This window comes from Quercus lobata, chromosome 5 (assembly GCF_001633185.2).
Source record: "Quercus lobata isolate SW786 chromosome 5, ValleyOak3.0 Primary Assembly, whole genome shotgun sequence".
Taxonomy (NCBI): Eukaryota; Viridiplantae; Streptophyta; class Magnoliopsida; order Fagales; family Fagaceae; genus Quercus; species Quercus lobata.
The window spans coordinates 17,160,676-17,175,762 of record NC_044908.1 but is presented as its reverse complement, the minus strand read 5'-3'; the positions used below and the strand labels follow the sequence as shown (position 1 = coordinate 17,175,762).

At 36.1% G+C, this 15,087-nt stretch overlaps 2 protein-coding genes across 2 annotated transcripts; both read left to right on the top strand.

Annotated features, from left to right (window-relative positions):
- Window positions 1–13,241: 13,241 nt before the first annotated feature.
- On the top strand, window positions 13,242–13,841 carry LOC115990083. The gene has a single exon (XM_031113947.1). It carries the CDS (start codon window positions 13,242–13,244, stop codon window positions 13,839–13,841), a length of 600 nt encoding a protein of 199 aa, XP_030969807.1.
- Window positions 13,842–13,889: 48 nt separating this feature from the next.
- LOC115990082 lies at window positions 13,890–14,870 on the top strand. The gene has a single exon (XM_031113945.1). The coding sequence runs from the start codon at window positions 13,890–13,892 to the stop codon at window positions 14,868–14,870; it is 981 nt and encodes a 326-aa protein (XP_030969805.1).
- The last annotated feature ends 217 nt before the right edge of the window (window positions 14,871–15,087 follow it).

The following is a 15,087-nucleotide window of genomic DNA, read 5'->3' as shown; positions in this document are numbered from 1 at the left end:
AAATTAAAGTTCTAAATACATAAAGTCCTACACTTTAGAACCTAACAAACTCCCCCTTTGGAAATCCGTGACAAAACACAACTTAGAAGCTTAAAGTTTACAAAATGAAAAGCCCTTTACAAAAATAATGCTCATAAACCAAATTCAATCCTAACTACTATCCATCAGTTGCAAGTGTAGACAGCAGCTCAATTGAATCAACCTGTATATTTCCTGAAACACTAAACAAAATGCATAACCGCATGTGTGGAAATAATACAAGTAAACAAAATAACTTTTTGATTTCAAACAACACACAAATAAAGACATATATCAATGAATAACTCATAAATATAAATCAATAAGCAGTTTGAAACAAGAAACAAATAAAGTACCAACAAAAACATAAAACTCCCCCTAACATGAATATCCCATCAAAAACAAGGTAAGAGCTAAAAATGTTAAGTACACAGTGAAGCACAACCAAAAACAAAAAGTCTCCCCCTGAAAGCAAAAACTCTACAAGTACTCCCCCTTTTTGTGACGAAATGCCAAAGGGCAAACAAGATATCCATCATCAAAAGGGAGGTGGTCTAAACTACGCCAACTCCGCACACAAGGCACAGATCTCATCAAGTACGTCCACCAAAATTTGTCCTTGAGCCGCCTGAACGGTCAAGACATGATCCAACGTGTGACGAATGTCTGAATCATCCGTAGCAGTCGGTGGAGGAACAGCAGCATCAGCATCAGCAGCAGCACCTGAAGGCTCAGCAGCTGCTGTACCTGTAGAAGAGGGAGGAGGGGGAACACTACTAGATGACGCACCTCTAGGACGAGAAGGAGGAACTCTCAACTGAGCAGCCCTCTGACGAAGAAAGGTGGCACCTATAGGAGCTATCACATGAACAGGCTCACCTGACGGAAAACCATCTAGACCCAAATAAAGCAGAATCCTATGAATGAAAATAGGATGAATTAGCGCATGCCCTATGGCAGAACTCCTATGAACCTCGTTCAAAGAACGAAGGAACAAATAAGGAAAACTGATAGACGCTCCAGAAGCAAAGGCGTACAAAAACACACATCGCTCTAAAGGGATGGTGTGGAAGTGAGAAATAGGCCACAAGGAATGACACGCAATCCTAAAGAAGAGATAGGCAGTCTCGGTAAGCTCAGCGGACGTGATCCGAGGATCAGAACCCCACTGGATAGATGACCCAGTGATGTAAGACATGACTACATCTAAAGAGGGTGACTCATCATAGGGATAGACAGCATCCCGAACAACCGGCACCCCAAGAGCCGCAGCCACCACCCGAGGGGTAATGGTGAACTCTACACCTCGTATCCAACTCCTAACAAGGGTGTTGGAATCATAGATGTGACAAGAGAGGTTCGAGTAGAACTCTCTAATCAGGGCAGTCGGAGGTGGATGACCTATCTGTACGAGAGGCAACCAACCCCTAGACTCAAAATTAGCCCTAATGGCTGGATCAAGCGCAGCTAACACAACAGCTCGCTCAGACCAGATCTTACGCCTACAGTTCAAGGTGTCATAGGCTTCTTTACACTTATCATTCTTAAACAGCTCTACTCTAGGTGGAGACTCAGAGGAAGTGGAAGTGGTCCTATGAGCTCTAGTTTTCCTAGGCATGGTGCTAAGATAAGGATCAAAACACAGAGCGAAAGAACAAAAACCACAAAACCAAAACCAAGGGCAGACTGCAAGTTAGCACAAAAACAAAAAATAGAATCAAAATCTATATGATGCATGAACAAGTTTAAATGTCATGATGCATATGCTAATGCAGTGAATTAAGTCAAAAAGGTTCAAATTACAAAATTGGCTTGCACATAAAGGTTTTTACCACAAAAACCCCAAAATAAAGAAACCACTTGATCAATTTTTAAAAAATTGACGAATTGATCATTACACATGATATAATAACAAAAATAATGACCAATTACATCAATTGGAGAAATCAATTTCATCAATTTAAGCCAATTTGACAAAATCCCCAATTCGGATCAAATTCAAAACCCTAGAATTTCCAATTTTTCAAAAACCACCAAATTGATCAAATTAAACTATAGGGAACATCATTATAACATCATGGCACAAAAACCCATTGATTAATTACACAAGAATAGTCTTGAATCATCAAAAACCCCAATAATTTTCAAGATGCCGAAAATAGCCATGAGAATGCATGAAAAATGCATGAAAACAAGAAATAAACTTGAAAAAGAAGGGCAAAAGGGTCTTACCGGCTTTTAAAGACAAAAACCTTGCAAAAATCTTGAAGGAAAACGACAAAAATTGATGGTGGAGCCAAGAGCCAACGCGGAGAGAGAGAGAAGCTTGAAAGAGTTTGAATAGTGACTTTGAAAAAGTCCTATTCTGCTTTTTTAAAAAACCTGATACACGAGTTTCGATCGGTCGAAAATCAGTCTCGACCGGTCGAAACAGACAGAGGCTCCCTCTCTTAAAAATTTTAAAATTTTAAAAATTTCGATCGGTCGAAAAACAGACTGGACCGATCGAATTAAGCAGAGGCTCACCATATTTTTCAGGAAAAACACAATTTTTGAAAAACAAATTGATTTAACTCAAGGCATTGAAATTTAAGACCAAAAATGCATGAGTATGAGATGATATGATTTTCCAAACAAGAATTTTAAGCCCAATATTCCCAAAAACAAAATTTTGCATTCTCCACAAATTTTCAAGCAACAAATTTAGTTTGCACATAATTCAAAGTGATTGCAAAAGCTTGGTTGGTCAGACCATAAACACACACAATAACATATACAATGTTTAGCAACGAGTAACTCGTGTAGTGTGTGCGACTAGCAAAGACATGAGATACATGTGAGGTGATATGTGAATAGCAATCAATCACAAAGTCTACAAAATCCATCACAAAGAATTTAAAAGAGACTATCACCTAAAGAGTTACATCATATAACTCCCACATCTCCTAGATCATAAGCTTGCAATCATGTAATTTTCTTGTATTTATGCCTCATAATATACATTCCAATTTTAAGTTTATGTGAATTTGACATCAAGCCTAATAGTACACACCAGATTTTAAGAATTAAGCACTTTTACCGAGGCTTCACCTTATGTTCTTTTTGTGCATGTGCTACACTTTCTCAAGCACAAAATCTTATGATATGCACTAAGGTGTTCATGATTAGCTAGTGAACAGTGGTGAGATGGTTATTTATGCCTTTCTCTAAAAGTTCAAGTCCAACATTTAAAAACAAGTGACTTCAAGATTAAGACATAGTAATAAAAAACCATACACATCTTTCCCACACAACATTCACTACAAATCTTCAACTAGTAGAGTGCAATAAATAAGCTCATCAAAGCTAAACAAGGTACAAAAAACATGTTATGTGAAAATAAATTGACCAACCTTGTTCTCAAAAACCAAGAAGAATAGTGCAAAAACAAAATGTGCTTCCTTTTCCCTTTTTTTTATTTTTATTTTTTTTATTTTAATAAAAATAAAAACACCTAGAATAAAATGCATGAATGTTATGCAATGCAAATCCTAGAGACAAAAAAAACACAACCAAAGAACAATGGTCACAAAGGGTAGAGCAATGAAGCACAAGGACCATGTCAGAAAGACTCAGTTAGGTCGAGTCTTTTGCATCCAAAACTTTTTAGATGCACCACGAATATTGGAGTTCTTATTCACTTGAGAATGATTTCCAACTCCAGGATTGGAATAAAGGTTTAAAGCCTTTACCAAATCACCAATAAGTACCATAGGATCAAGTGCTTGAGACACAGGTACTTTTGGTTTGTTTGCTTTCTTTACAGCTTGCAGCTTGTAGCAATTTGGACGTATATGTCCAGTCTTTCCACAAAAATGACAAACCCATGCAGGTTTATCATGTGTCTTGTCCTTAGATAGGGTAGGCTTCTTAGGCTTAGATTCTTTCAGATCAACCCTAATCTTCCTAGATGATGAACCTTCTAAAGATTTAGCAACCTCATTCACAGGGGGTTTGACAGTTTCACTCACTATCTCGCTCACAGAAGGTTCAGAAGAAGAAGATGAAGGAACAAACTTAGTGGAATGGGGAGCGGACACACAGATGCTATCAACATAACCTAAACCAGTTTTGTCAGAAGATGACTTTTGAACACTCAGCATTTGATCAAGTTTAGAACTAGCAGATCTAGCAACAGATAAATCAAGTTCCAAAGATTTAACTTTATCAAGCAACAACATGTTTTCGGTTTTCACATTGTTCAAAAGATCATTAGCATCAAACAATTTAACAAGCAAATTTTTCTTTTCAAGCTCAAGAGATTCAATTTTCTTTAGGCCAAGTTCAACATTCATAGCATCCTTTGCAGCAACTTTGCAAAGTTTGTTATAGGCCTCTTGAAGATCTGCATCTTCAGAGAGTTCCCCATCAGAAGGGTTCTCTTCAACAGATATGCTCTCATCAACTACAGCAGTAGCAGTGAAAGCAATGAAGTTTACATCCTCATCACAATCAGAATCATGATCAGAAACTTCACCATCACTAAGGGTTACAGCCATAGCCTTACCCATAGACTTCAAATAGGTTGGACATTTAGATTTCATGTGTCCATACCCTTGACATCCAAAACATTGAGAGCCCAAAGAATTATTGAAAGTTTGACCTACTCTTTCTCTAGGTTTATCATTGTTATTAACCTTAGTGGGATCATGCTTCCTAAAATTTCTAGGTTTAGCAGTGTTTGTGCCTCTTACCTTTCTATTGTTATTCCTGAGAAAGTTTCTAAAGTTCTTGGCAAGATAGGCAATCTCTGTAGCATAGAGCTCATCATCAAATCCACCACTATCAACATCATCAACTGACTTAAGAGCCATTGATTTGGATTTGGAAGTTTTGGGTAGATCCAACTCATAGGATTGAAGAGATCCTACTCATAGGATTGAAGAGATCCTACAAGCTCATCAACAGGGATGGAGTCCACATCCTTGCTTTCAGTAATGACAGTCACCTTGGGTCTAAAGTCCTCAGTCAAAGATCTAAGAATCTTCCTAACAATTTTAGGTTGATCATAGATTTCACCCAAGTTAAAAGCAGAATTAACAATATCATTCAGTTTAGCATAGAATTCATCAAAAGATTCATCATCAGACATCCTAATGCTTTCAAATTTATAAGTCAATTGCTACAATTTATTTATTTTGACAGCCTTTGTGCCTTCATGCACAGTCTGGAGGATATTTCAAGCAGTATGAGCGATCTCAACATTCAAGATTCTCTTAAATTCCTCCATAGAAACAGCATTAAAAATGGCATTCATAGCCTTGCTATTAAACGAAGCTGCTTCTTTCTGAGAAGTTTGCCACTCACTAACAGGAGTAGTGGGCTTCTCCCATCCGTATTCAACGGAGTTCCACACCCTCTCATCAATGGATTTCAACAAAGCTTTCATCCTTACTTTCCAGTAAGCATAATTATTCCCATTAAAGTGAGGAGGAATAACTAGAGAGTGTCCGTGTTCCACGACAACAGGGGTCAAGGATCAGCTCAGTGATCAAAGGATCAACAACAAAAAGAGCTACCCGCTCTGATACCACTTGACAGTTTTTAGACCTCTTAAACAATTGATTAAACCTAGGTAATTTGCCAAGTTGTTACTTAGTCCAATTAAACAAGTCTAGATTATCACAATTATAAAGATCAAATCATGCAAAGCAGCGGAAAATAAATAACACAGGATATGATCACCTAGGAAACCAAACTGGTAAAAACCTGGGGAGGATTTGACCTAGCTATCCTCAAGGTAAACTTGAATCCACTATCTGAAAGAATCGAAATTCATACAAAAGGACATACAAGCACCCCCGCTTGACTTCCTAATGCTACCAGCCAGTAGAACTTACTGACACGACCACGTGCAAGCTCTGAATCCACGGACTCCTTCTTTCTTGGATTCCCACCAGCTACAAGCACCCCCGCTTGTGTATTCTTTAAGCTTTAATGGCAGCAACTGTTTTGATCATCAAGTTGTAGAGAATATCTCCTCCTTGAAAACCCTAAGTTTATGTAAAGGAAAGCTCCTCTAGATCTCACAAGAGATTTACACAAACCGCAATATGAGCAATACTAAAGCGTGGCTAGGGTTTGCCTTTTATACATAGGACAAATAAGAAACCCTAAAAACGTTTTAAAACAACTAGGGCTGAGTTGGAAAATTCTGCAGAAAAGCAATCTGCCCGAGCTTCGATCGGTCGAGCCTAAGCTTCGATCGATCGAGTCAGGCCGAAAGCCACAATGCTTTTTGCTTTACACTCGATTCCACCTTTACATTGACATACAACTTTGAGCTAGCTTTAAACACTTCTAAACACATTGTTTTGATCATGGTTTGCCAACAATACAAATTAGAGTTCTAAATACATAAAGTCCTACACTTTAGAACCTAACATATATATATATATATATATATATAGCATTCCTTCCCTTCAATATCAGATATTTGTATATAGGTCAATTCATTAATTAATGGTAATAAGGTAATTAGGTAATAAAACATTTATTGCTATATATTAATTAGTTAATTAATTGTAATATGTTAATTAGGTAATACCTTTATTGCCATATTTTAATTTTTCTATAAATGGCGAACTTATAGTTTATACAAAGAGAAATGATATGTCTACAACATTTTTACAACAAATTCTAAGTGGCAAGTTGTTACTAGTTGTTATTGTTGGGGTAAAAAAGTAATCTTAACGTTAGTTTGAAATTTGAACCAATAACAACTAACCACCTGTGATTTATTGTAAAAATGTTGTAAAAAAATTGTAGACGTAGCATCTCTCATGTTTATTGTTATTAACGTAAGCCATGGAGAAACAAATCTGTAAAAGTTACTTATTTTTTTAATAACACAAATATTTTACAATTTTCAAGAACTACGTATTTCTTGAAAAGAACCATGTATTCCTTTTCTTTTTTTTTCTTTTTTTTTTTTTTTACAAGATAGAATTTTACTCTAACCTAATCTAAGTGTATATGTGTGTGAAGCTCTCTCCTAGAGACTTGTACCCCGACCCTTGACCCCCACATCCCACAAGCACTTATACCATGTATTCTAAACAGATATATAACATACCTTCCCTTTAATATCAGATATTTGTATATATGTCAATGCATTAATTAATTGTAATAAGTTAATTAAGTAATAAAACATTTATTGCTATATATTAATAAGTTAATTAGGTAATACATTTATTGCCATATTGTAATTTTTCTATAAATGGTGAACTAATAGTCTATAGAAAGAGAAATGATATGTGTACAATATTTTTATAACAAATCCTATGTGGCAAGTTGTTACTAGCTGTTATTGTTGGGGTAAAAAAGTAATCTTAGCGTTAGTTTGAAATTTGAACTAATAAAAACTAATCACCTGTGATTTGTTGTAAAAATATTGTAGACGAAGCATCTCTCAAGTTTATTGTTATTAACGTAATCCATGGAGAAACAAAGTTGCAAGAGTCACTTATTTCTTTAATAACACAAATCTTTTACAATTTTGTCAAACTACGTATTTCCTATAAAAAACCATGTGTTTTTTTTTTTTTTTTTTTTTTTTTTTTTTTTTTAATACAAGATGGAATTCTACTCTAGCCTAATCTAAGTTTATATATGTGTGAAGCTCCCTCCTTGAGACTTGAACCACGACCCTTGCCCCCCATACCCCACAAGCACTTATACCATGTATTCTAAACATATATATATATATATATATATATATAGCATTCCCTCCCTTCAATATCAGATATTTGTATATAGGTCAGTGCATTAATTAATGGTAATAAGGTAATTAGGTAATAAAACATTTATTGCTATATATTAATTAGTTAATTAATTGTAATATGTTAATTAGGTAATACCTTTATTGCCATACTTTAATTTTTCTATAAATGGTGAACTAATAGTTTATAGAAAGAGAAAGGATATGTCTACAATATTTTTACAACAAATCCTAAGTGGCAAGTTGTTACTGGTTGTTATTGTTGGGGTAAAAAAGTAATCTTAGGGTCAGTTTGAAATTTGAACCAATAACAACTAACCACTTGTGATTTGTTGTAAAAATATTGTGGACGATGCATCTCTCAAGTTTATTGATATTAATGTAAGCCATGGAGAAACAAAGCTGCAAAAGTCACTTATTTTTTTAATAAAAGAAATCTTTTATAGTTTTGTCGAACTACATATTTCTTGGAAAGAACCATATATATATAAATATATATATATATATATTTTTTTTTAACAAGATAGAATTCTACTCTAACTTAATCTAACTGTATATGTGTGTGAAACTCCCTCCTTGAGACTTGTACTCCGGCCCTTGCCCCCCACATCCGACAAGCACTTATACCTTATATTCTAAACAGATATATAGCATTCCTTCCCTTCAATATCAGATATGTGTATACATGTCAATGCATTAATTAATTGTAATAAATTAATTAGGTAATAAAACATTTATTGCTATATATTAATTAGTTAATTAATTGTAATATGTTAATTAGGTAATACATTTATTGCCATATTTTAATTTTTCTATTAATGGTGAACTAATAGTTTATACAAAGAGAAATTATATGTCTACAACATTTTTACATAAAATCCTAAATGGCAAGTAGTTACTAGTTGTTATTGTTGGGGTAAAAAAGTAATCTTAGTGTTAGTTTGAAATTTGAACCAATAACAACTAACCACTTGTGATTTGTTGTAAAAATATTGTGGACGATGCATCTCTCAAGTTTATTGATATTAATGTAAGCCATGGAGAAACAAAGCTGCAAAAGTCACTTATTTTTTTAATAAAAGAAATCTTTTATAGTTTTGTCGAACTACATATTTCTTGGAAAGAACCATATAGCTATATATATATATATATATATATATATTTTAACAAGATAGAATTCTACTCTAACTTAATCTAACTGTATATGTGTGTGAAACTCCCTCCTTGAGACTTGTACTCCGGCCCTTGCCCCCCACATCCGACAAGCACTTATACCTTATATTCTAAACAGATATATAGCATTCCTTCCCTTCAATATCAGATATGTGTATACATGTCAATGCATTAATTAATTGTAATAAATTAATTAGGTAATAAAACATTTATTGCTATATATTAATTAGTTAATTAATTGTAATATGTTAATTAGGTAATACATTTATTGCCATATTTTAATTTTTCTATTAATGGTGAACTAATAGTTTATACAAAGAGAAATTATATGTCTACAACATTTTTACATAAAATTCTAAATGGCAAGTAGTTACTAGTTGTTATTGTTGGGGTAAAAAAGTAATCTTAGTGTTAGTTTGAAATTTGAACCAATAACAACTAACCACCTGTAATTTGTTATAAAAATGTTGTAAAAATATTGTTGACGTAGCATCTCTCAAGTTTATTGCCATTAACGTAAGTCGTGGAGAAACAAAGCTGCGAAAGTCACTTATTTTTTTAATAACACAAATCTTTTATAATTTTGTCGAACTACGTATTTCTTGAGAAGAACCATTTTTTTTATTTTTTATTATACAAGATTGAATTCTACTATAGCCTAATCTAAGTGTATATGTGCATGAATCTCTCTCCTGGAGACTTGAATCCCGACCCTTGCCCCCCACATCCCCCAAACTCTTATACCATGTATTCCAAACATATATATAGCATTCCTTCCCTTCAATATCAGATATTTGTATACATGTCAATGCATTAATTAATTGTAATAAGTTAATTAGGTAATAAAACATTTATTGCTATATATTAATTAGTTAATTAATTGTAATATGTTAATTAGGTAATACATTTATTGCCATATTTTAATTTTTCTGTAAATGGTGAACTAATAGTTTATAGAAAGAGAAATGATATGTCTACAACATTTTTACAACAAATCCTAAGTGGTAAGTTGTTACTGATTGTTATTATTGGGGTAAAAAAGTAATCTTAGCATTAGTTTGAAATTTGAACCAATAACAACTAACCACTTGTGATTTGTTGTAAAAATGTTATAAAAATATTATAGACGAAGCATCGCTCATGTTTATTGTTATCAACGTAAGCCATGGGGAAACAAAGCTGCCAAAGTCACTTATTTTTTTAATAACAAATCTTTTATAATTTTGTCGAACTACGTATTTCTTGAAAAGAACCATGTGTTATTATTATTATTTTTTTATATTCAAGATAGAATTCTACTCTAACCTAATCTAAGTGTATTTGTGTGTGAAGCTTTCTGCTAGAGACTTGAACCCCGGCCCTTACCCCCCACATCCCACAAGCACTTATACCATGTATTCTAAGCATATATATAACATTCCTTCCCTTCAATATCAGATATTTGTATATATGTCAACGCATTAATTAATTGTAATAAGTTAATGAGGTATTAAAACATTTATTGCTATATATTAATTAGTTAATTAATTGTAATATGTTAATCAGGTAATACATTTATTGCCATATTTTAATTTTTCTATAAATGGTGAACTAATAGTTTATACAAAGAGAAATGATATGTCTACAACATTTTTACAACAAATCCTAAGTGGCAAGTTGTTACTAGTTGTTATTGTTAGGGTAAAAAAGTAATCTTAGCGTTAGTTTGAAATTTGAACCAATAACAACTAACCACCTGTGATTTGTTGTAAAAATGGTGTAAAAATATTGTAGACGTAGCATCTCTCAAGTTTATTGTTATTAACGTAAGCCATGGAGAAACAAAGCTGCAAAAGTCACGTATTTTTTTTATAACACAAATCTTTTACAATTTTGTCGAGCTACATATTTCTTGAAAAGAACCATGTATTCTTTTTTTATTTTATACAAGATAGAATTCTACTCTAGCCTAATCTAAGTGTATATGTGAGTGAAGCTCCCTCCTAGAGACTTGAACCCCCGCCCTTGCCCCCCACACCCCACAAGCACTGATACCATATATTCTAAACATATATATAGCATTCCTTCCCTTTAATATCAGATATTTGTATATACGTCAATGCATTAATTAATTGTAATAAGTTAATTAGGTAATAAAACATTTATTGCTATATATTAATTAGTTAATTAATTGTAATATGTTAATTTAGTAATACATTTATTGCCATATTTTAGTTTTTCTATAAATAGTGAACTAATAGTTTATACAAAGAGAAATGATATGTCTACAACATTTTTACAACAAATCTTAAGTGGTAAGTTATTACTAGTTGTTATTATTGGGGTAAAAAATTAATCTTAGCGTTAGTTTGGAATTTGAACCAATAACAACTAACAACCTGTGATTTGTTGTAAAAATGTTGTAGACGTAACATCTTTCTAATAGAAAAGGATCTTATATGATTATTTCATAAAATTTTATATAATAATACTTATTCTCTAAAAGACAAATTTTGACAAAAATCTTGGATGGAGCCTAAGGGTACAATTCCACTCAATATCTTCTTATTAGATATGAATTCTGACAAGTCTGCTATTCGATTATATTTTCTACTTATATCATCTATGCTTGTAATCTAGAAGATTAAAGATCAATAATCATGTAATCAATCACATGTTTAAATTTCAAACTTTTGTTGTCTAAAATTATGCAAACAAATTATTTTATAGATCGAATTGATTAGATGACATGTGTTGAGAGTATAAAGAACATGCAATCCAATTGTTAAATTTTCAAAAGGATAAAATTTACCAACGAAATTCGTTATAGCCTAAGGTTATAACCTTACTCAATATCTTTTTGTTGGAGGAGAATTTCGTCAAATTCACTATTGGATTACATCTTATTCTTAAATCCTTCATACTTGCAAAATTTCTAAAAATTAAAGATAAATAGCTATATTATCAATAAATTGTTTAAATTATAGGTTGATGTAGTTTAAAATTATGAATAAAATAAAAGCTTATAGATCATATAGTAAATAATATCCGATTGACACAAAATTTGACATGTGTATTTTAAGGGTAAAATTCCCAAGTCAAACAACGGGCCTTGGGCCCTATACAGAGTCCAACTACGACCAAAGGGAAAATGGGCCGCCAAAGCAACTGCCAACCCAACCCTAATAAGCCCAAACTTATTTAAACGAGACGTCCGAGGAGGAGTGTCTCCTCGGACGCGCCAAATATTAGCCCAACATGCACCCTATCCATAATAATGAGTCATTCCAAACAAATATTGGTTATAAGGATAAGCCTCACAAAGCAGGGAGAAGAACAAAAGCATAGGATGTCTAGGGAGAGACCACAACTGCCGCATTAAATGCAAGGAAGCTACTTTTCCAGCAGTATTAATGTGGAGAAGACAGGCGAACAGTGTTACATTGGCCAATACAACTCACAGAAAGATAAGGTGGATGTCCGATGGGACAGGCATTCAAGTGAAAGTCTAGATAGTTAGCAAGTGTAGGGCTCTTATCAATTTAAGGAGGCTATATAAGAGAAGGAAATCCCCATGAAGAAAGGATCAGAAATTGAAAAACAGAAGAGAGAGAGGAAGAAAGAGCAAGGCAATAGTCTTTGATCAGAACCAGAGGTGCACCCATACGGTTCCTCGGACTAAGTATCCTGTGGACATTAAGGAGATATTCTTACATTCAAACTGCTGCATGGCATGCAATTAACTAACGTTCACTTCGTCCAGCCCTAGTTCTGTAACTCGCTCTCTACAAATTCATTGTCTAGGGTTCTTTGAGCCAGAATCACTTACCTGTTGGGCCTGGGCCCTAAAGACCGACCCTACAATTGGCACCGTCTGTAGGAAGAACTTGTGTCTCGACAAGTGAAACTGTAAGAAATGGAAGGATCAGGTCCGCGCCAAGCCGGACGTGCAAATTCCCAACGGCAGGACAATTTTTTGAATCTCGAACGGGAGAAAGACCAAGACAAGCAACGAGAGGGCAGTGTGAACACCTCTCACATGAGCAGAAGCCGCTCGAAAGGGAATGGTCATGCATCCCATAAGCAAAACGATCGAAAGGCTTTACAGCAAGAAATTGATGATTTGAAGAAGAAGCTGCGCCGAGCGTAGCAAAAACGTCCTTCACCCGGCTCGGACACTAGCAGTGATGAGGATAATGAATACAGGCGGAGATCAAGAACCCCTCCAAGCGAGACTTTTTCCTACGAGGAAGAGCGACCTCGCAAACGCGGCCACAAAAGCCCATCTTACCAAGGCCTGGTAAACGATGCCATGAGCAAGGCCCTGGATCGCATCTCCCAGTCGCCTTTCACGCATAGAATAGAGAGGGCAGAGCTTCCTCGGTGGTTCCATCAACCAACATTTGCCATATACAATGGTTGGACTGACCCAGTAGAGCATGTAAGCCAATTTAATCAGAGGATGGCCGTCCATTCCAGGGACGAGGCCTTAATGTGTAAGGTGTTTCCGTCCAGCTTGGGACCTATGGCGATGAGATGGTTTGATGCCCTTAAACCGAATTCCATAGATTCCTTTAAACAGCTGACACAGGCTTTTGCTTCCTGCTTCATTACCAGCAGCAGAGTCCCTCGGCCCCTAGATTCCCTCCTATCCTTGTCCATGCGGGAAAGGGAGACACTGAAGGCCTACTCAAATAGGTACTGGGAAATGTATAATGAGATAGAAGGAAATTACGATGACGTCGCCATTAGTACATTCAAGAAGGGCCTGCCGACAGAGCACGGCTTAAGAAAGTCCCTCATTGGGAAGCCAGTCACCAGCGTGCGCCAACTCATGGACAGAATTGACAAGTACAAAAGGGTTGAGGAAGACCAGCAGACGGGGAAGGGAAAAGCTAAGGTTGTCCCTTAGGAAAGGAGGGACTTCAGGTCGGACCGCATTATCAACAGTAATAGGCCGATGAGAGATTACTCGGAACAGTCTGGTTCCACTGGGGCACCAGCGATCCATGCTGTGTTCCGAGAACCACTGCACAAGATCCTAGAGAAGGTAAAGGGCGAACCATTCTTTCAATGGCCGAACAGGATGGCAAGTGACCCCTCGAAACGTAATCAGAATTTATATTGCGCGTACCACCAAGAGCCAGGCCACACCACCGATGATTGCAGGAATCTGAAAAACCACTTGGACCGGCTAGTCCAAGAGGGGAAGTTGAGACATTTATTGCATCACCCTGTCGAATGGCAGGAACAATCAAACATCGAAACCAGGCAAAGCGCATTGAGGCTGCCCATTGGCACAATAAATGTCATCCTCGCTGCACTTGGAAGGACCAGATCCAATCCTCTCAGAGTAATGTTAGTGGGCAGGCTCCCGTCTGAAGCCGATGGCAAGGAATCTAAAAGGGCTAGAGTGAGTCCCACACCCTTAATCGGATTCTCGGATGAGGACAAACTGGGAACCCTTCAACCCCACGACGACGCCTTAGTCGTCACGCTCAGAATTGGGGGTTATGACGTCAAGAGGGTGCTAGTTGATCAAGGCAGCGCCGTGGAAGTAATGTATCCCGACTTGTATAAAGGACTGAACCTGAAGCCAGAGGACCTGTCGGTATACGACTCCCTTTTGGTCAGTTTCGAAGGAAAAACGGTCACCCCGAAAGGCATGATTAGGCTGCCTGTACAAACAAACTCTAACGTGGTGGAAGTGAACTTCATTATGGTAGATGCGTACTCCCCTTACACAGCTATCGTGGCCCGACCATGGCTTCATGCACTAGGAGCTGTGCCATCAACCCTACACCAAAAAGTAAAGTATCCGTCAGGAGGTCAAGTCAAAGAAATAATAGGGAACCAGACGATGGCCAGGCAATGCATGGTGTCCGCAATCTCGCGACGACCAAATAATGAACCTTCCACCTCAGCCGAGAACAGTTTATAGTAATTAATGACCCCGGTCCCAGCTTCTGGTGGTGGAGGACCAGCCATGGAGGTGAGCTGTGAGGATCTGGAGAAAGTACTCGTCGGATCAGACCCCGAGAGGTTTTTTCAGGTTGGCACAGAATTACCGCCCTAAGAGAAGTCAACACTAATTGAATTTCTCCGACGAAACGTGGACGTATTCGCCTGGGACCCCTACGAGGCCCCTGAGGTTGACT

Bases quoted from the DNA above. Each gene is read 5' to 3' on its own strand.
- LOC115990083 (XM_031113947.1), top strand. From the start codon at position 13,242: ATGAGCAAGGCCCTGGATCGCATCTCCCAGTCGCCTTTCACGCATAGA.
- LOC115990082 (XM_031113945.1), top strand. From the start codon at position 13,890: ATGAGAGATTACTCGGAACAGTCTGGTTCCACTGGGGCACCAGCGATC.